The sequence below is a fragment of the Myotis lucifugus genome, unplaced genomic scaffold (assembly GCF_000147115.1).
Source record: "Myotis lucifugus unplaced genomic scaffold, Myoluc2.0 scaffold_522, whole genome shotgun sequence".
In the NCBI taxonomy this organism is placed as follows: domain Eukaryota; kingdom Metazoa; phylum Chordata; class Mammalia; order Chiroptera; family Vespertilionidae; genus Myotis; species Myotis lucifugus.
Window position 1 is genome coordinate 366,786 of NW_005871570.1, and position 24,267 is coordinate 391,052.

General features: G+C 48.2%; 1 protein-coding gene across 1 annotated transcript in view; it reads right to left on the reverse strand.

The window, feature by feature from the left end:
* DSCAM (DS cell adhesion molecule) overlaps nt 1–24,267 on the reverse strand; it is a 104,264-nt gene that overhangs the window by 58,520 nt on the left and 21,477 nt on the right. The window contains exons 5-7 of the mRNA XM_006103939.3: nt 19,177–19,332; nt 14,429–14,562; nt 1,725–1,878 (exon numbers count right to left, since the gene is read on the reverse strand). Of these exons, the coding sequence (XP_006104001.1) occupies nt 1,725–1,878; nt 14,429–14,562; nt 19,177–19,332 (444 nt within the window). The remainder of the gene's footprint in view (nt 1–1,724; nt 1,879–14,428; nt 14,563–19,176; nt 19,333–24,267) is intronic.

The following is a 24,267-nucleotide window of genomic DNA, read 5'->3' on the forward strand; positions in this document are numbered from 1 at the left end:
CCTGTGGCAGCAGAGGCCTCCTTGCAGACGGGAGGGCAGCATAGACAGGTTCCTGTGCCACCTTCTTGCATGAGACACAAAAGTTAAAAGAGGCACCAAGATACCCGCCTTCTAGAGGCAAAGCTAGTGTCCATCCCTTGCTGTCCCCTGGGACACTGCTTTCTGGGACGCTCCCTCCAGAAGCTCAGCCCGGCCACATCTGGCCCGTGACATCTTTGCTCCAGCCTCCATGCTCTCTCTTTCTCTATTTACAAGGCTGGAGATGAAGGACCCCAGGACTTCAAATCCTGCGATGGAAGAAGCCTGGATCCCTGAGTCACCACATGGAATGAGCCACCCAGGAGAGCCACCTGTCCAGAAATACCTGCGCTGGGCTGACTGTGTTTTTATGCTGAGCCTCTGAAACTCCCGGGATGCCGATTCCACAGCCAGGCACCCCTGTATCCTCGACATAGTGCCAACATGCAATGGGCACTCCAAATCACTGACCAAATTACCAAATGGTATTTCATCTCCCCAGACAAGTCCTACTCCTCTGGAAGTGGCCAGCTGCCAGCTGTGACTCCTCTGAGCATGTGACATCCTCCTGCATCAGCCAGGCCGGTTCTGGCTATGCCTGGAGACGTAACACTGGACACACAAAGTAGGGAAGAGGTAGAGCTATTGCTACTCCTATGTCCATGTTGCGGTTCCTTTTTTACCCCACAGAGCAGTCCTTATGCCCAGTGATAACCAATGTTTTCTAAACGGTAGGCCAGCTGGATAGCATGACCAAAGAGTACAACTGACAAAAAAATCCACTAATTACTTTTCTTACCAACTCTATGCTTATTTTCTATCTGCCTTCAGCATGTGACACCACTGTGTTCCTTCCCCTCGCTACGCTGTGCTGCTTCTTTCTCAGCTCTCACAGTTATGAGCACAAGAGCTTGTGGAGGTTAACACTGGATCTTGGCAGGTTTATTTTCTCCTGCAGGCACCTCTAACCTTATTAGTAATCAACTGCCAATGTGATATATTCACAAGTCAGGGGGCACCTCCTGCTGGCCTGGGGTTGCGATGTAAATAGCTTTACTCATGAGGAGTGGTAATTTAGGGGGACCCCAAACCCCGATGGCAGCAACGACCAGGGGAAAATAAGAATATTCTGTGCCTATATGTACGTGCCTTTGAGAATCAGTATAACATCTCAGGGTAAAGACCAGCATATTCACTTACGGGAACTTTTTGTTTGGTGACCCCAACTTCCCATTTCTACGCAAGGTCTTTGTTTACAGCATTCTATTAACGGGAGGAGAGCACGCGATTTTCTCCTGTTTGTAAGGTTCCAGGTTCTATAGACCAAATAGAGACCTTTCCGTTTAAGAAGTGTGATACCCGGTTTTGAGGCAAGTAGAACTTCCTTGGGAGGCTGCTCTGTGGTGATTTTCACTACACAAAAGGGTGAGTGGGGTCCCCTTTTTCTAATTCTCCCAAAGGGACCTGAGCTGTAAGGCCACTCACCCTTAGCACGGTGCTCACCTCTAGGAGGATTCTTTTCTGATTTTCCCCAAAGCCCAGTGCCAGCCACCAGCAACACTATTTCCTGGGCTGAAATGTGGTAACATGTGATATTCTGGTTTACTTGATGTTTAGGGCATCGTAAGCTTTAGTTCAGGTAGAACAGAGACTTTAAAAATAGCCCAATCACAATGGCAAACGCTATCCTTACTACGGTGGCACACCTTTCGCTAACGGCTCTACCGTGATGATTTCACTGCTGTTGCCTCTGCCGGCTGAGGTCACGGCCACCACCCAGACGCTGTACTGCCGGTTCCGGCTCAGGTTCGGGATTCTGTAGGAAAATGAGTCGGGAGAGGCTTCGAACTCGCTGATCACCTGTGACAGGAGACACAAATGTTCCCACATTCAAGAAGGCAAAAGGCACAAACGAATATCCCAAAAAGAATGGCTATTCACATGTTATTTATCATCAGAGTCAAAATCCTCCTCTAATCCTTCTCCAAAGGCTGGGTTTGCATACATAGGCTATGGCTATGTCTCGCTGTAGTCTACATTGCTCTATGAAGCAACTTTGACAGCCACGGGTGAGCAAATTAACCCTTAACATGATGAAAACGGACCACACATCTGTTTTCAGCTGAGATGGAGTAGCAAAAACCAGATTTAGTTTTCTACCTGAAACCACCAAAAAAACACCTGTTTCAACGGCTTTGCACACCAGGAAGTGAAGGACAGTGATCTGTGAACAAAGGAGGTGAGGCATCGACTGCAGAGATTTTACATTTCTGTGCGAGTTTCCAGGCTGGGGCCCAGAGAAGGGAGCCCAGGGGGAGCCCGGCCGCTTCCCTGAGTTGAGGAGACAGAGCTGAGAGACAGGGAGGGAGCTGGATCCATGGGACAGAGGACTGGGGAGAGGGGAGCTGCAAAGAGAGAGAACTCTGGGGATGTGAAGAGGGTCCCTCTTGGGTGCACAGCCGAGCAGATCTATGCGTGCGTGTGAGGAACTATCGGAGCCAGGAAAGAACCACCTGGAAGGACTGGAGGTCACAGCAGCCAGCATTCATCCAGGGCTGGGAACAGTGCCTGCCCCCACCAGCCAGACTGAAAACCCTAGAGACTGTCAGGCGTTGGACACAGAGCGTGAGGGCCTTACCTCGGTGGCAGGGAATAGTTAGCACTAGATTCAACACCGCCTGGTGCTGCCCGACAAATATGAAAAGCAAGGCTCACGAGAGAGGCTGAGCCAGGAATAGGACGTCCTTGCTGAGGGATGTGTACATCTATATAACGTGTCTCTTCTCTAGCTGCTTTTTAGGGTTTCTTTTTTTTTTAAAATATATTTTATTGATTTTTTACAGAGAGGAAGGGAGAGAGACAGAGAGTCAGAAACATCGATGAGAGAGAAACATCGACCAGTTGCCTCCTGCACATCTCCTACTGGGGATGTGCCCGCAACCAAGGTACATGCCCTTGACCAGAATCGAACCCGGGACCCTTCAGTCCGCAGGCCGACGCTCTATCCACTGAGCCAAACCGGTTTCGGCTTTAGGGTTTCTTTTCATTACCTAAGGGTAGGAGGGGGGTTTGAACTCCAAGGAAACCATGCAGACAGCTTGGAGCTTAGAAGGACATAGAGATTGGGGAATCAAAGGCCAGCTGCAGCCCTGCTCACAGCAGCAGAGAAGGCTGTGCTGGGACTGGCTGTCATTTCCAGTTTGGTGGGTAAGGGTGCTTACACGTGGATCCTGCAGGAGAGAGCAAGACTGGATGTCTAGAGAGGGATGCTCATGGGCATGAGAGGCCTCCGGTGGAGTTGTGCACTGCACATGACCTCAGACTTGTGTTAAACAGCGTCACTTATTGATAAATGGTGCAGAATTCAACCATCGTGGACACGTTCAAGAGGTGGCCACATTTAAGAGAAAAAGAGCTAAATGGGGAAAAAAAATTAATGGGAAGCTCACTCCGGACAGTAAAGCATATCTGTTTGATTAAATCTTTCTCCTTAATGCTCAGTCCAGAATGCTTGTTCCGTGAAAGAGGGATGAAGCAGGTTAGCTTCCTTATGAAATGTTTCCTCAGTACTTTAGTATGAGCTATGAAACCATGGATTATATTTACAATTCATTAATTGTCTTTTTATTGGATACCAAGTTTCCCCACACAACGATCTAATCTTGTTTAAATTGACTTGCTAATTTCTACATGCATTTCAATATGCGACAATCCTTTCCAAATACTGGGAATGTTCAATGAGAAGAGATCGATTTTATTGCCAGATTTCTCCTGACACTTCAGCGAGGCAGATACATCAAAGACTGTGAAGCCTTAAATGAGCGTGGAGGGGTAGAGAGAAACAAAGCAGAACTTGACTCTCTAGGGCCACAACATAAAGAATTGCAGGGTACAGACAACGGTTCTTAGGGGTTAGAGACTCAAATGGGGTAGAAGACATGTGTGAGGAAGGGAGAAAGACACTTTTTTCAATATTTAAATACCTAAATGTTGAATTTTCTTCTAGGAGATCTTTAACTCTCTAGGCTCATCATCTTTAGAGTTGACAGGGATATTAGCCATTCTAGAAGATTTCACTGTGTCCAAACTGTGAATTAATCTAGAATGCATGAATATGATTGGGCTACACTTTTGTTTTAAGGGAAGACTTAAGTGTTAGTTCAGGACCCATGGAAATCCAGAAGCAGTCAACATTAAGAAAACTTTGGTGCCAGGCATATGACTTGCGTAGCCGTGGTTCTTGATGGGGAATTCTACCCCATGGCTCATTTTTAACTCAGCTCTCTGCCTGGCACAAGGAAGGAAACAGGGCATCTGTGGACGGGGGTTGCCAATTAGCCTGTGCCTATCACACATTCCTGTTAGCCACTTGAGACAAAGTCTGTTCTTCCACATCTAAAAAGTATTTAAACATGCCAATTTGATCAGCATCAGCATCTGGAGTTAACCTAGCATTTATTAATTAACCACTCTCCATGGACACGGCTCTCTGTGGTAGCCATGTTATTTATTTCTTGGCCCATCAGAGATTGTGGAGTAAGGTGAGCAGATTTTTCTCTAGAGCTGAAGTCACATGACAGGATCAACCCATAGCGCTCTTGAGGGAAGACTTGGGCATTCTGTTTGAGACACCCACTTAAAATATAACATATTTCTATAGTCTTTCTACTGAGCTATGACTCCTACTGTGCTTACAGAGGTCAAGCTCATGGTTTTCACTGTTCCGTATCATACCAACAGTTCCCCATTGGAAGTGTAGGCACCCGTGGCTGATGACCGATGGCCAGGGGCACAGGACACCTGCCCAGCTGTATACACGGTCTGTCCTGCAGATCTCTGCCTTGGGTGGTGGTAAGAAAACTTATGCAAAAGCTCTTAGTGCCAGGCTTCGTCACAGTCAAAGCTCATACATAGTTGCTGAACTGGAAAGCAGACGCATTTATTGAGCTCAGTTCCAGGGTGTACACTGTAAGGCAAGTTCCCTTCCCAAGGGAGCAGGAAATGATTGTGGCTGGCAGATGGAGGATTAATTAAAATGAGGCAAGGTAGGGTTCTCACACATTTCTGCTAAAATCTGGGAAGAAAACCATTTGAATTCCCTTTGCAAGAGCATTCCTGTCGTAGTTGAGGACAGGATTAATATTGGCAACATGCCTAGGAAAATAAATGGAAACTTCATGAATTTGATTTAAAAAATATGTCTAGTTTTTATTAATAAGCCTTCTGACACCTCCCTAAAGTGGTACCCGGAGTGGCAAGTGCAGCTAATGGTGTAAACGTAGCAATACCCACACAGGATGGCTCGCACTCGTGTTCGGCCTTTCTGGGTCTTCGCTTCAGGCCCGGGGGTGGAGGCATGGATTTCCAAGGAACCTGACAGCGTCCTCCTCAACAGGATGGGAAGGTGGCCGGAAGATCCTTGCGCTTCAGTGTCACCCCATGAAAACCTGGGAACAGCGTCTCCCAGACCTGCCTTCACTCCAGAATTATTCTGCCTCATGGTTTCGGTGTAATCTTTCTCCTTTTGTGTCCAAACCAGAACAATAAGATAAAAGTAGCCACCGTGAGGGACTTCAATGGCTCTTTAATAATTTCTGTAAACCTGGATGTTTCCCCAATAATTGCTACGTTCATTTCCGAATCCCTCACATTACTGAGCTCAGCGGATGAATTTGTAAAGCCTTGTGGCCCCTGTCATCCCTCCATCAGGTGCCCTGTCTGCCCTTTGCTTGTGTCTCTTAGGACCTGATGTTTGTTCCACTTTGGAGCTTGGTCTTGCGTGCTCCTCCCACCGCCCTGCTGGACAGAGTCCAGGCTCCCTGAGGGCGGTCCTGCCTCACCCTCCCTCCCCGCAACCCCAGGGCCAGAGCCTAGCAGAGTGCGGACCCGCTGACTGCTAACTGGAGGGAATGTCTGTTGTATTCAGTGACTTTAACAATGACCTAGAAATTATTTGAATGCAATAAAAAAGGGGTAGCGAGCAGGCTGCTCAGATCAAATTATTCAGTGTGTCTGATGGATATTAAAAAATTCCACTTAAAAATGCAATTAACGTTTTAATAAAAAAACTAATTCTGTCAAAGAACTATGGTGCTTTAAAAAGTTCTACATCAAATGATTAACATGCGGTTAAAACAAAACAAAACTGGAATGCTCTGATTTTGTAGATAGAATGTTCGCAGCAGTGATTTTTTTTAAAAAACTTCCCCCAAAGCAGAATAAACAAAATGGGTAGCTCTTTCCACCACTGGGAAATGGCACTTTTAAAACATATGAAATCTTTCTTTTTAGTGGCAGAGACACGGTCTGGCTTACATTTAGAACAGGAAGTTACCTGGGTCAGTTTAAGATTTGCTCTGTTTTAAAAATTCTTGTGTATAATACATTTTGATTGGATTTATTTTCATTTGATTTCACTCTTTACATCTCTTAAAGCCGATAATAGTACAGCACAAAGACCTTCCTAAAGGGATAGGCAGGTGTCCAGCACCTACAGAAAAAGCAGTATATTAAAAATGTGTTTTATCCGAGTCAATTTGGGTGGCTTCCTCTGTACTTCACTGAGATCCCTGTAGTTGCTATGTTTTATATCACTATTGGCTACGTTTAAAAAAGCCTTCCAAACATCACATATTTTACCCTTTGGCCTTCCAAAATAAAAATCACTGTCATACTAATTGCAACTGAATTAAAGTTGATATCCAGAAAAAGAGGGAAAGAAACGCGTCTCCTCATGCTATGGTTGAGGTCAAGGGCATTGTCCAACTAGCCAGACTGACGTTCCAGGAGCCTCATATTCCCTGGCTCTTCCCACAAAATCCCCTCCGTCTACTACAGTCTTGCCTCACCCCTTCTCTGTTGTCATTCCCTCGGCCACGGCCACGCACATGATCTATCTGTAAACACGCTTTATTAATTTAACTTGATTGCTATCGCCTATTCAATATACTCTGCCTAAAGACGTAGCTTATGATCATATAACTTCTCCCATGGAATAAAGAAATCAGTATTGGAAAAAACTAGCTATTTTCATTGTCTTAATAGGAAAATATGTGAAGCCAATTTGCTTCCCTCAGTGGTCCCACATGCCTGTGTCAGGTGAAATGGAAAAGGTGTTTTCAGAGCTGGAATCTTTCCAAGCAGGGTGACCCACAGGGCGCTTCCTCTGTGGCTCCAGGGGGGCAGGAGCAGCGATGGAGGCGCGCGTGCAGATGATACACACCGGCCGACGGGTCTGAGCACGTGCCGTCACAAAGCCAGGAGGCTTATTGGCAATTTATCTGCAAAATTGGGCAGGCTGTCTTGTGAGACTGGGCTTCAAATGAGATTTCAGGGCTCATTTCTCTTTTCTTTTGCCCCATAAAGTACAAAATTGGGCTCAGGATTTTAAAGGCCAGGGTTTCTCTTAACCTGAGAGTACATGTCACCTGCGTTTGGAGCAATTATAGCTCCTGGCCAGTTTCCCTTGATGCCCAGTGAATCTGAATGACCACGACAACAATAAAAAAGAAAATGAAAGTGCAGATCCCAGAGAAAGATTGAGCAGTTATCAGCCGGTTCATTGAGAATGAGGTGAAGGGGGAAGAAAGACCATCGTTAGAGGACTGGGTTAGAAAAGACAAGCAATTTCCCCCACTCCCTCAAGGAATCAAAGTCTAATAAATAGATGTAAATTACACCATGAAAAATTTAAAGAATATCTAGAACCATTTCCATCAGAATTGGCTGTGAAATACTGAGGTCATTTCCCAGGAAACTTCAGGAATAGCGTTCTAAAGAGTTTTATAAACCAGAGTTGGTCGGCATAGGTCTGGGGTGCTCAGAAGTAGCTTTCTCTCGAGGAAACGTGTCTAGGTTTATTCCCAGTGGTAGGAGGACACGCTCAGATGCCAAGTGCTGGGATGAGATCTAGCTGATCACCGGGGCATAGAGAGCTAGCGCATGCTTGCCACTCAGAGGGACTTGACAAAGCTCTGATGAGCAAGTGACTAGTTTTGCACATGTGTAAACGAGGCATGATGGCTTCCGTAGGCCAGCTTGGGGCATCTTCCTACCTTCTAGCTTTGTCATGACAGAAAAGAGACCCACCATGGGGTCATTTAGAATGACAGAAGAAGGGTTTCCATGTCGGTGATCTGAGCACAGACATTTTTAGCTAACTCCCTGTGAAAGAGAAAGCATCCCAGCCATGATCACACATGTTCCCGCCTTATTAAGCAGAAATTTCATTATACAATGTCATCTCCATTGGATGACTCACAGTCACACTACGAACATTTTCGTTCAATGCAAAAACATTTGCTGAACATCCACTATTTCAGCACAATACCAGGTTTCCAAAGGCTTAATGATGTCTGACAGTGGTTCTGCACTTCAGAAACAAGCCTCCAAAGGCGTCCAACTATGCCCCCACCTAACAATGATGCAAGAGATGCGGTCACGCCAAAGGCAGGGTGAACATCAGTGCCAGGAACCCTGGAGGTGAGGGGGAGCCGGCTGCCCAGGGAGGTGGGAGGCTGTGAGGTAAAGAGCCGGGCCTCTGAGCTCAGCCGCCTGTGGATGGCGGACGCCGCCTTTGTCTTGCTAAGCTGCGTGCTTCTGGCCAGACTGCGCGTCTCCCACCACTACAGGGACGACAACGCTAACAAGCGCTCCTGCATCAGTACCATCAGGATTAACCAGTGGGAAGCCGTGGTTTTAAAAAATGTGGGTCACAGAAGCAATTTAGTGGGTCATGGTGATCACTCACAAAAGAAAATAAAAAATCCAGTGAACAGAAAGTATCCGAGTGCATCACGCACAGTAAGGTAAGTTTTGTTTACGAAGCTTTGTTATGTGTGTGTACTGGCTGTGACTATAAAATTTATTCCTACTGTGCCTCTGACTAAACAAGATCGGGAACCATAGGCGGAAAGTATTTATCACATAGTGACTAAAGTATGGCAAGGATTCAAAAATGGTGGAATAATTTATACAGGATTTAAGTTGAGCCTTAAGAATAAGCATTTTTACATGGGAGAATGAAAGGGAAAAGGCAAGGAGCACCCAAACATACACACACACACACACACACACACACTCACACACACTCACACTCATAGACACTCATAGACACACACTATGACACACACACACACACACACACTCACAGACACACTTTGACAAACACACACACACACACACACACATGTCTCAGGTATTGGATGTGGAAGCTTATATGGCTGGGCAGGAGTTGGAGGACTGTGGTAATCTGTGCAGGTTATCTTGGAGATTTTGAACGTTTTTTTAGCTAAAAAGGGAGAGGTCAAGCAATGTGCACAAGGGAGCAACGTGATCAGATCGAGAACTTGAAAGAGTAACCCTCACAGTGATGTGGACGGTGGGCTGGGCTCCTAACTTAGTTTGGGTCCCCGGTGAGGACTTGAACCAAGGCAGTGGTGGTGGGAGTGAAAGGAGGCAGAGGACTGAAAAAGATTTTCTAACCACTACGCTGTGTACCTGAAGCTAATCTAGAATAATAAAAGCATAATATGCTAATTAGACTGGACAGCCAAACAACCTTCTAGACGTCATTCTGGACGTCCTTCCAGACAAAGCCGCTGTGGCAGGGGCCAAGGCAGAGGTGGTTAGGGGTGATCAGGCAGGCAGGTGAGTGGTTAGGGGCGATCAGGCAGGCATGTAGAGTGGTTAGGGACGATCAGGCAGGCAGGTGAGTGGTTAGGGGAGATGAGGCAGGCAGGCAGAGGGGTTAGGGGCAATCAGGCAGGCAGGCAGGCTTAGGGACAATCAGGCAGGCAGGCAGGCAGAGTGGTTAGGGGCAATCAGGCAAGCAGGTGAGTGGTTGGGGCAATGAAGCAGGCAGGCAGAGTGATTAGGGGTGATCAGGCAGGCAGGCAGATGAGCAGTTAGGAGCCAGCGGTCCCGGATTTCGAGAGGAATGTCCGACTGCCAGTTTAGGCCAGAATCGGGCCTAAACCGGCAATCGGACATCCCCTGAGGGGTCCCAGATTGCGAGAGGGTGCAGGCCGGGCTGAGGTACACCCCCATCCCCTGCACAAATTTCATGCACCGGGCCTCTAGTACAAAATAATATGGAATGTAAGCTGTAATTGAAAAAATAAGATGTTGCAGAGAGAGAACTCTCATGATCCAATGTCATGTTAAGGGTGCTATTTCCTCTGGTCATAAAACCCTCTATCCGGTAAAATTCTGCCCCTCCTACAAGCCAGGGCTGTACATATGTCTCAGGAAACCACCTCTGACCCTATTGCTTGTGCTCCTGTGTGCATATACCACTGCTGTGTGCTTTGCCACATCACACAGAATGGTGACAATCTCTGGTACCCTCTACCCCCCTTAGAAATAGGAATTCAAGAAAAACACTCCATCCTTTATCATCGCAGTCCCATGGTTGTGATTAGAGCGGTCTCCAAGCATTCTGGTTTTCTTGTCTTCTGGGGACACATTAGGGTTGAACCTCCTGGTTCCCATGTGGTTGGTGAGGTCCTGTGATGAATTCTAGCCAGTGATTTTAAAAAACCTTTTAAAATTTGATTTTTTAAAAAGAGAGAGAAGACCAGAGAGGGAGAGAGAAACATCGATTTAAGAGTGGAACATGGATCAGCTGCCTCCTGCATGCTCCCTACCAGGGATAGAGCCTGAAACCTGGGCATGTGCCCTGACCAGGACTCAAACTGGCAAACGTTCAGTGCACAGGATATTTTTTTTCACAGACTGTTTTTATGTAGGGAGAGGGTTAGAGAGAAAATCAACTTAGCTACTGTCTACCCAGGAGCCAATAAGGTTAGCTCACTTCTTCGGATGTCTATTACTTGTCACACTGTGTGAACTGGTCGTTCGAACTCTTACATGTTCAGATTAATAGCCATGGTCCAAAACGTGTGTGGACGAGTCCCTGATTTTCTGTTCAAATCTCTGATTGGGAAGGTTGATGTCTCATTGCATTTGCCTGCCCTTCACGGTGAGATCAATGTTTACCCGGTTCTACTGCTAGACAACCAGTCTCTACAAGAACGTACAATCCCTCGTCTGGCCACACACACAGTTTCAAATTCTAGTATCTTTTACTAAGCTGCACTGAGACAACACCACAGAACAAATGCATGACTAGAAAATGTATTTTCCATGTGAGAGAAAAGAGCCTGTGTCTTGTAACAAAGTCCTTTTACAATGAAGGGAGGTGAATCGGGGACCTTGAGAAAAAATTCACATCCACAAGGAGGTCGGCTGCGGGATGCTTATAAAGAAGATGAAATGACAGGGCACGCTGTGTCCTGAGTTACCCTCCCATGTGCTACATTCAACCAGGAAATCATTCCAAAGAGAAAGCATCTCAGATAGAGGAGCAGGGAAAATACACAGCACTAGCTAGGACTGCCCTCTGGTGGTCATCCTGACACAGAGGCAGACGTGGAAAAACCTCCAGAAATCTGATAGATCCAGTTTTCTGACGTATAATTAATTTACAGAAACTAAAGATGAGGGAGAGGTGGATCATTTCTAGGGATTTATAATTTCTTGTTAATTCCATTACCGCTCCCCCCCCCCCCGCCCCCAAACACAAGATGGTCTTTTCCATGTTTCCCACCGGAGGGAAAGAGATTAATTCTCCCCTGATCTTTTACTTATATTTTTAATTTAAAAGTAGGCTTTGTATGGGAGCTCTGCACCTCCCACTCAATTTTGCTGTCAACTAAAACTGCTCTAAAAATAAAGTCTACCAGAAAGATAGGCTCCGTGCTCTTAAACGACATTGGAAGTAGGTGATCAGCAAGGTGCCTCCCGAGGGAGTAAAACCGGCCTGGGTTCACGTCACCCCACGGAGGCTGCCCAGAGACCACGGGCACCTGGGCGATCACATCCCTCGAGCTGCAGGGGTTCTTAATGTGGTCAAAAGACGGCGCAGCGGCACGCTGCTGGCGGTGGTGAGACGTCAGGGAGGCGAGGCATTCAGTTTTATTGCCCCCCTGTCTGGTGGACTTGACCTCATTACTGCCACACTTTGGAAGGGTCTTGTCCAGGAGGTACTGGGGGGGTCAAATCCCAGGGTTCTGTGCATGGAGAGAAGTGGAAATAATTTCTATTCCACTCCGCAGACGGTTTGATCATGATTTCAGGATAGTACCTCTTCCTTTTTTTTTAATTTTTAATTTTTTTGTTAATCCTCACCTGAGGATATTTTTCCTTTTTTTTTAAGAGAGAGTGGAAGGGAGGGGGAGGGATAGAGAGGGAGAAACATAAATGTGAGAGAGCCACATTAATTGGTTGCCTCTGGCATGGCCAGGACCAGGGCCAGGATGGAGCCTGCAACTGAAGTACATGCCCTGGACCAGAATTGAACCCAGGACCCTCCAGTCTGCAGGCCGATGCTCTATCCACTGAGCCAAACAGATTAGGGCACCTCTTCCTTTTTTAGTGATTGGCATTCGTAGTCTGGTAGCATGTGGACCAATATGCCCACAGCGCCCAGGAAGGGGCTTGGTTGTCTCGCTCATCTAAGCCTCAGTCACTCAGGACTCATTTCAAATAAGCCAGGTGGAAGTTTCTAGTTTAAAGACCAGATTGGGATGACAGAGACAGAGGGAGGCGGATGCTGGTGTTCTCTGGGCCCTGCTAGCTTCTTCCCAGGGTGTTGGAGTCAAGATAGCAAGTGCGAGTCCTACAGCCAACAGACAATGGGATGAATGAATGCAATTAAAGGAGCATTCCACATTCTCATGGAGTATGGGTGTTCTCACTTAGCAAGCACTTTGTCTCTGGTGAAATGGTGGCAATAACTTCGTCTGTCTTGGGGCTAAGGAGAGGGGTCTCCATGAATCGCCTCTCAGCACTTCATCTTGGTGTCTACACTGATCTGCACCTCTGGGCTTTGCTGGGAGGGTTCATCCCTGAGAATTCACAGCATGTTTGAAACCAAATAAGGAACCTCCAAGAAAGTTCTGGAACCAACTCTGCCCATATTACATTTACATCCACCTTGACTGCTGCCACTGTTGACATATAAACGGTAGAACATACAACTCGGTATTTACAGCAGAGCCAGACCTCAGGGAGCTGCCACGCTCACCCTGTCTCCCACCGTTGGTCATGGCCACTGTCTCCAGGGCCACCAGGCCTTGGGGGCCCCTACAGACTGGGGAAAACATATCACTTTAATTAAAGGATCAATAGATAAATTAGTTCAGGAATGCTATTCAGTGTTGAAAAGGAAGGACGTCTGACACATGCTTCATGTGGATGAATCTGGAACATGCTATGTTGAACGAAGTAAGCCAGTCACAAAAGGACACATGGTGTGATTGCACTTATTCGAGGTCCCTAGAATAGTCACATCTATAGGCAGGAACTGGACTGGTGGGTGCCGGGCATTGGTGGGAGGGGATGGGGAGTTAGTTTGTTTAATGGGGACAGAGTTTCAGTTGTGGAAGACGGAAAGTTCTAGAGATGGATGAGGGTGATGGTTGCAGCAATGTGAATGCACTTCATGCCACTGAACCATCACTTAAAATACTAAAGATGGTAAATTTGATGCTACAATATTTACCAGAATGAAACTAAAATTAATTTGTGTCTACCCCACAAATACCCATGGAATGGCTACGCATGTCAAATCCATGCGGGAAGCAGGGACATAGAAAGATGGATTGGACAGGGTGCCTACCTCAAAAAATGTCATAAAAACTTCCACGAAAACATCATGAATGTTGATGAACCATTTTTCTTTTCTTTTCTCTAAAATTTGCCTTTTATCTGGTTTAAGAAACACTTGGACTCTATAGGGTTTCTTCAATGGTAATAACATGAGCGGTAATAAATACTACACTTGGAACTCTTCCCTACTCCAATTTTTTATTCCTTTGCAATGAGCTAAGCTGACTATTGTAACTGGGAGGGTCCTAGAGCCTCACTGTAGTCCCTCTAGGCCCACAGGGTTTGCCTGCTGGCTTCTTAGTGGGGGAGGAATGGGGCAGGGGAGGAAGTCAGGGTAGGAGGCGGGCACAGGAGGGAGGGAGGGAAGGGACAGGAGAAAAGGCAGGAAGTGCGTTTAACAACCAGTCCAACAGCAAAATCAATAGGTGCTGTCCACTGACTCTCAACTAAGGCACAATTAAGGCCTCTGGGTTTTGATTCTGATAAGCCGGCTGGCAGCTCTGGGGGAAGTCACCAAATAAACAATAATTCCAGACCATTGTGCCCCTTACAATGGTTCAGACGTGTATTTCCAAAGGAGGCTTAAAGGAGGATGTTGCTTTGTGTGTGGAGACAACAGGAAAAATAAACCCACCAGGAAGACCCACGTAGGCAGGGGACCACGGGACGGGCCTGTCCCCAAGGAGCCCTCGCAGCTGTGGCGGAGACGCGTAAGGCACTTGGCTATTTACCAACTTACTGTGGGGTAGGGGTGCGAGCAGAACACGGTGTACTTCCGGATGATGCCGTTCAACTTGAGCGGGGGCAGCCAGGACACAAAGACCATGGAGGCCGAGGCTGCCGCTGCCTTGACGCCCGCGGGAGGACCTGGAACTGGACACAAGAGCGCGCGTTCAGTCACGGAAATGGGGCCCCCACCTGCGCCCAGGCCCACCTGCCTGGCAGGACCCCACCGGCCAGTGGGGCCACCCCTCTCCCCTCTCAGCTTTCCAAGGAGCTGAACTGTGTCCCCTCAAAATCCGAGGGGTGCGGCTCTAGCCCCGAGACGTCAGAAGGGACCTCACTGGGAGATGGAGTCTGCAGAGGGCTATCGAGTTAAAATGCAGTCCTTAGGGCGACCCTGATCCAAGGTGGCCGGTGTCCTTATTAGAAAAAGGCAAATGTGGACACAGACATGGGCAGAGGGACGAGGGAAGACACAGGGAGGAGCTGGCAGGGGCCAGGCCCGGAGCCCGTTCTCCCTCGGGCCTCAGGGGGAACCAGCCCTGCCCACACCTTGACTTTGAACTTCTGGCCACCAGAACAATGAGACAGTGCATCTCTGTGGTTGAAGCCCCGGGCGGTGATAGTTGGTTACAGCAGCCGTGGAGCTGACGAAGTTTCTCTCCTTGAGCCCCCCTACGCCCGACCTTGGGCATGACCTCTAAGAGCTCCGTTTTAGCAAGAATGCTGCTAAGTCAGACAGTGGGCAGCAGTCTGTGTAGGCCAGTGGTTCTCAACCTTCTGGCCCTTTAAATACAGTTCCTCATGTTGTGACCCAACCATAAAATTATTTTCGTTGCTACTTCATAACTGTAATGTTGCTACTGTTATGAATCGTCATGTAAATATCTGATACGCAGGATGGTCTTAGGCGACCCCTGTGAAAGGGTCGTTCGACCGCCAAAGGGGTTGCGACCCACAGGTTGAGAACCGCTGGTCTAGGAGCTATTTTCTTAAGACATCCCTTGTTGTCAGATGACAGTTCGGTAAAGTGCTGTTTCTTACAAAGGCATAGGCAAGCGCTGGCATTTTTGGTGAGTCGGTGCCCATTGTTGAGTGAATGTCTGACTGGGATCTGACAGGCGGAAGGGAAGAGGCAGCTGCGGGGAAACCATTCTTCCTCGTTCTCCCATTCGCCTGGCCCTCCCTCCTGCGCTGCTGATGTGATCGCTCCCAATCCCATTGCACGACACCTCCACTCCCATCACAGGCACCTTAGACCTGCCAGGTCCCCCGCAGGGCTCACCGCCTTCCCTCCCGAGCCTGAGCCTGACCTCCTCTGGCCCCCACTCAGGGAATGGCACAGCTACCTCCTGTCTGCAGAAGCCGGAACCTAGAATTCCCTTCCTGCCACCCTTCCGTCCCCCTCAGCAATGTGCAGGGTGGGGGACCTTCAGACCTCCTCTGGGCGTGCCTGGTCAGTGAGTGGGCTCCTCCTGGCTTGGTGTTGCTTTAGTCCCTGGAAGTGGCCTCTTCTCCCACCCCAGGACCTTGTTACATGATCATCTAGGGTTTGGTGTTCTTTCTGTCTGGTCTTAGAGCCTATAAGGGTACCCTGCCATGGAGGGGCCATGGGACAGGCAATGGCAGGCGGCCTCTGGGAGCTCAGAGGATCACAGCCCTAAAACCATAAGGCCGATCCTGCCGGCAACCAGTGAGCTTGTTGGGGGCGGGGGGGGGGGGACCTATCTCAGGTGAGAACACAGCCCCTGGGCAGAGGACCTGGCTAACCCAGAGCCACACCCTGGCCCATGGAAATGGGTGGTGTGTGTTTTAAGGAGCCAAGTTTGTGGTAAGTTGTTATAGAACATAGAACATGCATAGACAGGTAAGGCCTCTACTAATGTATCATAATGTCAGCCATCAAAGTTGTGGTTCTGAAAAACTATTGCCTTGGTCTGAAGTTTGACAGGAGTCTGAGTGAGTGCCATACCTACACTTCCTTCAGCCTTGTGTTTGCCACAATCACTGTTCTGGTCTTGGTGACCAGGCCCAGGCAGGGGCACGTGCTTTACTGAGGAAGAGCTTCATAAATATTGAATATTATTATTTTCTGGAATTTTATCTACATCGTTACATAATTTAATTGAAGCTGACAATGCATTCCAAACTTCAAAACTATAAGACCCCATAGCAGAGTAATAAACAGAATCTATATTCTTAATTTTCTGAAGCATAATTAGCTTTTATTTCTTCTTTCAATCAGACTCAAAATTGCATGCAGTTCTAGAAACTGCCCACATGTCTATTTGCATTAGATACGGAGCCTAGAAGGGTGCCTGGCACCATTCTTTACTATTTCTAAGCCAGTGAGCTTTTCATGTGAACCTGGGAGATCATGTCATTATTGCACTAGTTTTTCTCTCCTTCCACCTAATCTCTGCTCTGCTTCCTCTTTAAAGCTGCTGATGGTTTACCCCGAGGAAACACTCACATTCAGTTCTGCATCACTGCTTGTCCCAGGCACCAGCGTGCACGGCCCCCAACCCTGGGGAAACTGGTATACCCGAGGCAGGGCCCTCCACAATCAATCCCATCTCCATACACTGCCAGCACCGGATGCGAAAGCAGAGAATTCCTGATGGACAAACTAGACTTTGGGTCTCAGGGTCAAGTTTTGAGACAGAGCCCCATGATTTATAAAGCTGGAGGATTAATTAAAAATTGATCTGAAATGACCATCAGTCAATAAGGAGTTGGGAGAGCCTTCCCTTCTTATTGGATTTTCGTACATTCTTCTGAAAATTGCAGGTGTCAAGATTCCTGTTGCTGATCCACTTGCTCTTTAAATAATAATTCCAGTGACATTCGTGTTATTGCTTAGCAATGCAAAAGAGTGCTCCGCCCCTGCTCTGAAGGAGCTGAGATCAAATAATCAAATACCTAGTGTCAAGGACCATCCCACCATGTGTCAAACTAGGTGTTTGCACACATCACTCCACTTTTTATATTTCATTCTGTCTGATCGTTATGGAAATTTCGTACATGCAGACAGTCAGAGAAGGTTAGATAAGGTGCCCGGAGTCCCACGGGCAGCATCTAGACATGGCTCTCCATCTGTTACCTTTTATTAAAAATTAAAAGAGAGCTGTCTTCACTCTTTGTAGATCTCTCTCTTAATGTGTGACTTCCTCGTGGCGGTGCATTTTGACCTGAGATTTCTCTAAATAATCCGACTTCTTTGAGCAGAACCAGCTGACACCTGCACATTCCTGGGAAGGAATGCTCAAGTGTTCTAGAAAAGTGAAAGCTACTAAGGCTTAACTTGTGTGCGGGCCCTATGGTACAGGAAGGCTAGAGAGACAGTGAGAATAATGCGTGAGGTGGAGGGATGGGACTGCTTGGGGGAGCAGGGCCGGGTTTGCTGAGTTCAGAGCCGAGTGAGGTGGAAGACAGCAGGCTGTGGATGTCAGGGACATGTTGTGAGGAGACAGAAATGCTGAAGAGAAGAGTCCGCCCAGGCCTCGGTGCATGAGTCCCTGGCTTTGATGCCACAGGACGGATATGGGCTGGAGCAAGAGCATGTTAGATGTTCTACGCGGTGAACAGGTTGCACAGACATCAAACCTGCCAGTACATGGCAGGTCCTGGACGATGGGTGATGGTGCTCCCACCCCACCCCACTCAGCCTGGGGAACAAGAGTCCTGAAGAGAAGACAAACAAATCCCAGAGCCAAACTAGCACAGGACCCAGGCATCCTGAGCTCATCTCAACCCTTTCTCTGGTATAACTCTGGGCTCTGATTTGGATGGTTCCACATGGGGATCAATTTGACATCAGTTGCTCCTTCCTTTGTGAAGGTGGAGAATACTCTTCTCATGATTCCTAGAATACTTATTAGAACTTGAACCGTTCTCCAAACTGGCTTGAATCAGGCCCCTCAGGGTTTCCCTTAGGATAATACAAAGAACTGTTTGTCATGTAGTGTTTGTAGCTTTGGGAAACAGTCACATAACCAAGTCCAAATGAGGTGAAACAAAATGCACTGTGATTTAAAGTTTTACTAAGCCATCATGAATTCTTGCAATTTTAAAAAATTAGCATGAAGCTCTCAAATGAAGGGCTTATTCTAAAGTGATTCTGAAGCTGGCACAGAATAATAGGTCTTAGACCTTGACGTAACTTCCAAGTGGAAGGATGGCAAGGATCAGAGCTTATACCTAATGGCTGAAGAGACCCTAAAATTATCCTAATGGCACACAAAACAGGTACAGCAAGCCTTACCGCTCTGGGAATAAAAGGCATTTTTGCTTAAAATAATACTTGGCCAAAAAGAAATTATAGGGGAAGAGAGAGATAATGGATAAATCAACAAAGACAATAGGAAGCAGATGGCCTGAAGCCTGCTGGCGGATTTTGGGAGGGCAGCCACAGGCGGGGCTGGGGAGTTAGGTGCGCCCCGTGACCCCACTTTCCCAACAATAGCTCAGGTCGGGAACGCTGCCACTTGGCAGGAGCCTCCTATGTCTTCTGGCCTTTCAGACAGAACTGAGCTTCCTGGCTGGTGTGGCTCAGTGGTCGAGTGTCGACCTATGAACCAGGAGGTCATGGTTCGATTCCCAGTCGGGGCACATGCTCAGGTTGCAGGCTCCATCCCCAGTGGGGGGCGTGCAGGAGGCAGCCGACCAAGGATTTTCTCTCTCCCTCTCTGCAATCAATAAAAAATATGTTAAACAAACAAACAATAAAAACTGAGCAGTCCACCCACACCGCCCCTGTCTCACCATCCTCCTTGGTGCGGGTGAAGATCTGCTCGCTCCTGACGCCGTCGCCGGCGCGGGTGAAGGCCAGCACCTGGATGCTGTAGTTGGTGTATTTCTCTAGCCCGTCCAGCTCCAGCGCAGGCTGCGTGGTGGTGACGTTCTTGATCTCGCCCAGCTCTGGAGGACAAGAAAACACGATCTGTTACCGTGGTGGGGGCACGCGCCTTCCGGGTGCGGTGCATGATGTCTAGTGCCAGCCACGTGCCTCCGTGTGTCACACCCTGACGTCACCCAAAGGGACAGTGCACAGCCTTTTCATGTGGAAAGCTCACTCGGACCACACTGCCAGGGACATCGGTCTGAAAAGCAGCAGTTCACCCAGGTTAAGTGTTAACACCCAGGCCAGCCCCACGTGGCCTCTCCCACGAAGTCCTCGGGCAGCGGCTCTCACGCAAGGCCCCTCACCGACCCACGAAGCCGAGGGCCACACCGCTCCTCCGTGGATACAGTTCCGACTGCTCGTTAAGAAGCTTCTGTGCAATAACCAGGCACGTGACAGATGGTCACTGGGCTTGTCATGCTCGTCACCTCGAAAGGTGCATGAATGTCTAACCCCTAAGCGGTACACCTGAGACTCAGGTAACACAGTATGTCAACTGCAATTACATTTTTTTTAAAACTGCACATATTTAATGTGTACATTTCAGTGAGTTCGGACATACGTGTCCGCAGTCATACCATCACAACAACCAAGCATCATCTCAAAATACAAAGCTCTGCAAGTTTTTGTTTTTAAAACCTACTCTGAGTCAAAACACACGTATCTTTTGTTGCTGTTGTTGTATTGTAAATACTCACCTGAGGATATTTTCCCATGGATTTATAGAGAGAATGGGAGGGAAGAGGAGGGACAGCAAGAAACATCCACATTGACTGGTTGCCTCCCACATGTGCCCCTCCAGGAGCAGGGTCTGCAATTGAGGTATGTGGCCTTGACCGGAATCATACCCAGGACCCTTCAGTCCGCTCTATCCACTGAGCCAAACCGGCTAAGGCCAAATGCATGGATCTTGAAGCACCTAAGTTCTTCCCTATCTCTGAGCTGAGAGGAGGTGGCCCAGCCAACTCCTGTCACCTGGAGCGAACCCGCCAGCATCCCTGCAGCAGTGACATGCTGATGTCTCAGAAGGTAGGCCTCAGCTAAAAACGCTTCCTTTTCTGGCGTGGGATCAGCTAATAATATTCAAAGGTGGGACGTTATGCTCTCTGCTCGCAGGCATATGATACGTGGCAATTTGAGAAAACTTTCAGTGATGTGTTAATACCTCCAGGGGGGTTCAGGTTTTGAAATGAGCCACCTACAGAGGAGCCAGCGCAGGAGAGAGAGGCCCGAGCATGACTCACCCCCGGGGAAAGTGGCCACTCGTGGAAGGTTTGGGACTGCCTGCCACCTGTGTGCCCTCACTAAGAGAATGGCGCGAAGTGGAGGTCCAGGGGGTTCCTTCTTGGGTGGCTGGCTAGAATGAAGGCCACTGTGCATCCACTTAGAAAGCGATAAGGCTGCCCATTTGTGTCTTCTGCTCTAGGTGCCAGCACTCTTCTATGTACACGTGCTAACTCATGTAATAGAATTACATGAATTCTATTATTCCTACATTTTATGGGAGAAAAATTGTGGCAGAGAGGGGATCAATACCTCGCCTAAGGTCACGGAGCCTAGCGCAGCGGCCGGGAGCATGGGCTGTGGAACCACAGTGCCTGGCCTAACGCCACAGCCCACAATCCCAGCCACTCGGCCATGACCACTCTGTGGGACTGTCACAACGGCCGGATTAAATGGGCTTTCGGCCTGGTTTTCTCTTCCCGATCCTTGTCTTTCTTTTCTCCATCCTTCTAGAAGAGTGTACAGCAGTTCAGAGGTGAATGACCTCCTATTTGTAGTTACGATGACTGTGGGATGTGCTTTTTAATTTTTGCTTTTGATCATCACCAAATGGAAGAGTTGACGGGGGCACAGGAGAAATGCGGAATGTAAAATAGTGCGCGGGGGAGGCCGAGGCTTGTCACGCACACGCCGGGAGCCCTGTGTGCGGCGAGGATGGGAAGGGGAGTGCAGAAATGGGCAATGAGGGGCGTTGGGGCACAGACACAGCCTTGGACCCGAACATGAGCTAAAGGCCAGTCGGCACCTGGAACAGACAGTGGATGAGTTCTGCGGGCGGTACGCTTTGCTGGGGGGAGAAAGCAAGGCAAGAAAGGTGGCCCCCCGCCCCCCAGATACCTTTACCCCAGTGTTTTCTGGGGAGGCCACAGGGATGCAGATTTTGAGGGGCCACAGTTTGGAAGCCTCAACAGATGCTTGTGGAAAGGAGAAAACTGTTTGCTCATGGAAGTGGCATTCTGCATTCAGAAAGCCAACAACTGTTCGACCCACCAGGGTTAAAGACTCTCCCCTCTGAAGGCAGGGTCCGTCCTGGGGGACCATCAGGTCTCTTCCTGTCATATGATTCATTCATGATGTTCATTCTCCTGAACATGTTTAATGTGGGTCAGTTGGATTAGGATAAAGAACCCAAACGTTAATGAGAAAAAGTGTTAAGTATAGATCTCATAAGATCTTTTCAGATTTAGAGACTTCTATGTTGTGCCAAAGATTACTACAGGTGCACCCACCTGTACATACGCACATGCACACACATGCTCATATATGCGTGCACACACACACTCAGGGAAAATACATCTAAGGGGGTGAAGGGGTTATGCCGGGCCCTGCCAGGAGCTAGTTATGAGAATGTGACTAAATCATCTGACCTCCTGGGGCCTCTGTGATTTGTTTGCTCTTCTCTTTGAAGTGGCCAGGGGGTCTGTACCCACAGAGAAAGTGGGCTCTGATCCTGCATGTGGGAGAAGGCTGTGGCCGGGGAGGGCTTTTCTTGAGAAAGTGTGAGGAGGAGGGAGTGGTGCGAGGGAGAAGACCAGCAGGCGCCTAGTCTTTTTATATTTATTTATTTATTTATTAATTAGAGGCCCAGTGCACAAAATTCGTGCACTGGGGGGTGTCCCCCAGCCCTGGCCTGTGACCTGTCACAGTGCGGGAGCCCCACAATCGATCACCCCAAAGAGGTAGGCCCCGCCCACCCATCCGGGGCTCCTCGATGGACTGCCCCAAAGAGGGAGGCTGGAGCCAGGGGTCCTACCTCGGTGCTGTGTGGAGCCGGGAGGCGAGACCTCCCCACTAGGACCCCCATGCAGGCCTCGCCGTGTGGAGCCGGGGGACCCCCAGGCAGGCCTCGCTTTGCGGAGGCTGGACTCCCATCAAGCCCAGCCCCACCCACCTGCGCATGCCTGCTGTGCGCGCAGCCCATCTTGTGACGGCATGAGGGCATCATGGCGTGACAACTTCTTAGGCTTTTATTAGTAAGGATTTATCTATCCTCACCTGAGGATATTTTTCCCATTGATTTTTTAGAGAGAGTAGCAGAGAGAGGGAAAGACAGAGAGAAAGATCAAGGTGAGAGAAACACATTGATTGGTTGCCTCCTGCACACACCCTGACGAGGGCCAGGGACGGGGAGGAGCCTGCAACTAAGGTATGTGCCCTTGACCAGAATCGAACCCGTGACCCTTTGGTCTGCAGGCCGACGCTCTGTCTACTGAGCCAAACTGGCTAGGGCACACCTGGTCTTTCTAAGAGCAGCAATTACACCAAGAATCACATCTGCTCATAAATTACAATGCTAATTAGAATTCATATTTGCATGTTTATTCATATTGGGGTTCGTATTGTTTCAAACTCATTTATCATGAACAGGAATATGACTGCAGTCAAAGCCCCTGTTCAAAATCATCCCCCGGTGATTCTGCCTGTCAGACCCACTCTGCACACCCCTCCCTCCCGCGGGAAGTGTGTTCCCCGGCAGAAGGGCCTCCTCCATCAGCAGATGTGGAGGAAATAGGAGGGAAATCATGAAAAAGCCAAATGCCAAGCAGCAGGCGTAACTTCCATTTTCAAAGCTCCGCTTCCTTTTTTATGGCTTAACCACGGATTCCTGTCACCCACCTCTCCCAGCTCCATAGGGTCATTTAAAAGTAGATATATAGGAAGGAGAGAATAGTGTTCAGTTTGTTATCAGAGTAAAACAATAGGAAAGGAATATACACAATATATTCAGAAGTCACACTACTTCTTTTACCAAAAATGATTTTTAAAATTGTATTTTAAAACGAGAGTTGTATGTCTTGATTTATACCCCGCTCATTCTCAAAGTGTTTTAAGGCAGAAAACCAATAGGGGTGGGAGTAACTGCTCCGGAGGCACCCACCACCTCAGCCAGAGCCCCGGGGGTGTGTGCATGTTACTTCCAGTTAGAATCCACTGTTTTTGTCCTGAAGACAAAAGGGCTGAGAAGTAGCTCAGATTCCGACGAAGTGGTGACTTTTCAGAATGGCAGTTTCCTAGCAATCTGAGAGGAACTGCTTCTGTCAGGTCTCAAAGTTACTTAACTTTCTGATTATGATAAAGTACTCGGACAGTTCACAGGCATATTGTGATTTAACCTATGCTATCAAAGATATGCTAACCAGTTTTATTTTATCTGATCACATTAGCAGCAGCAAACTGCTGTCTTACACAGATTTTTGAAAATCTTTGGGGCAATTGCTAGTCACAGTGGTGGTAACAACCTCAGCCTCTCTAGGCCTGAGTGTGAGTGTGAGTGTGAGTGTGTGTGTGAGTGTGAGTGTGAGTGAGTGTGAGTGAGTGTGTGTGAGTGTGAGTGTGTGTGTGAGTGTGAGTGTGAGTGTGTGAGTGTGAGTATGAGAGTGTGTGCACATGTGTGAGTGTGAGTACGAGAGTGTGTGCACATGTGAGTGTGTGTATGAGAGTGTGTGCACATGTGTGAGAATATGAGAGTGTGTGCACGTGTGAGTGTATGAGAGTGTGTGCACATGTGTGACTGAGTGTATGAGAGTCTGTGCACGTGTGAGTGTGAGTATGAGAGTGTGTGCACATGTGAGTGTGTGAGCTCATGTGAGTGTGTATGTGTGAATGTGTGTGAGTGAGTGAGTGTGTGTGTGTGTGGGTGTGTGTGCAACGTGTCCTCAAGGATCAGT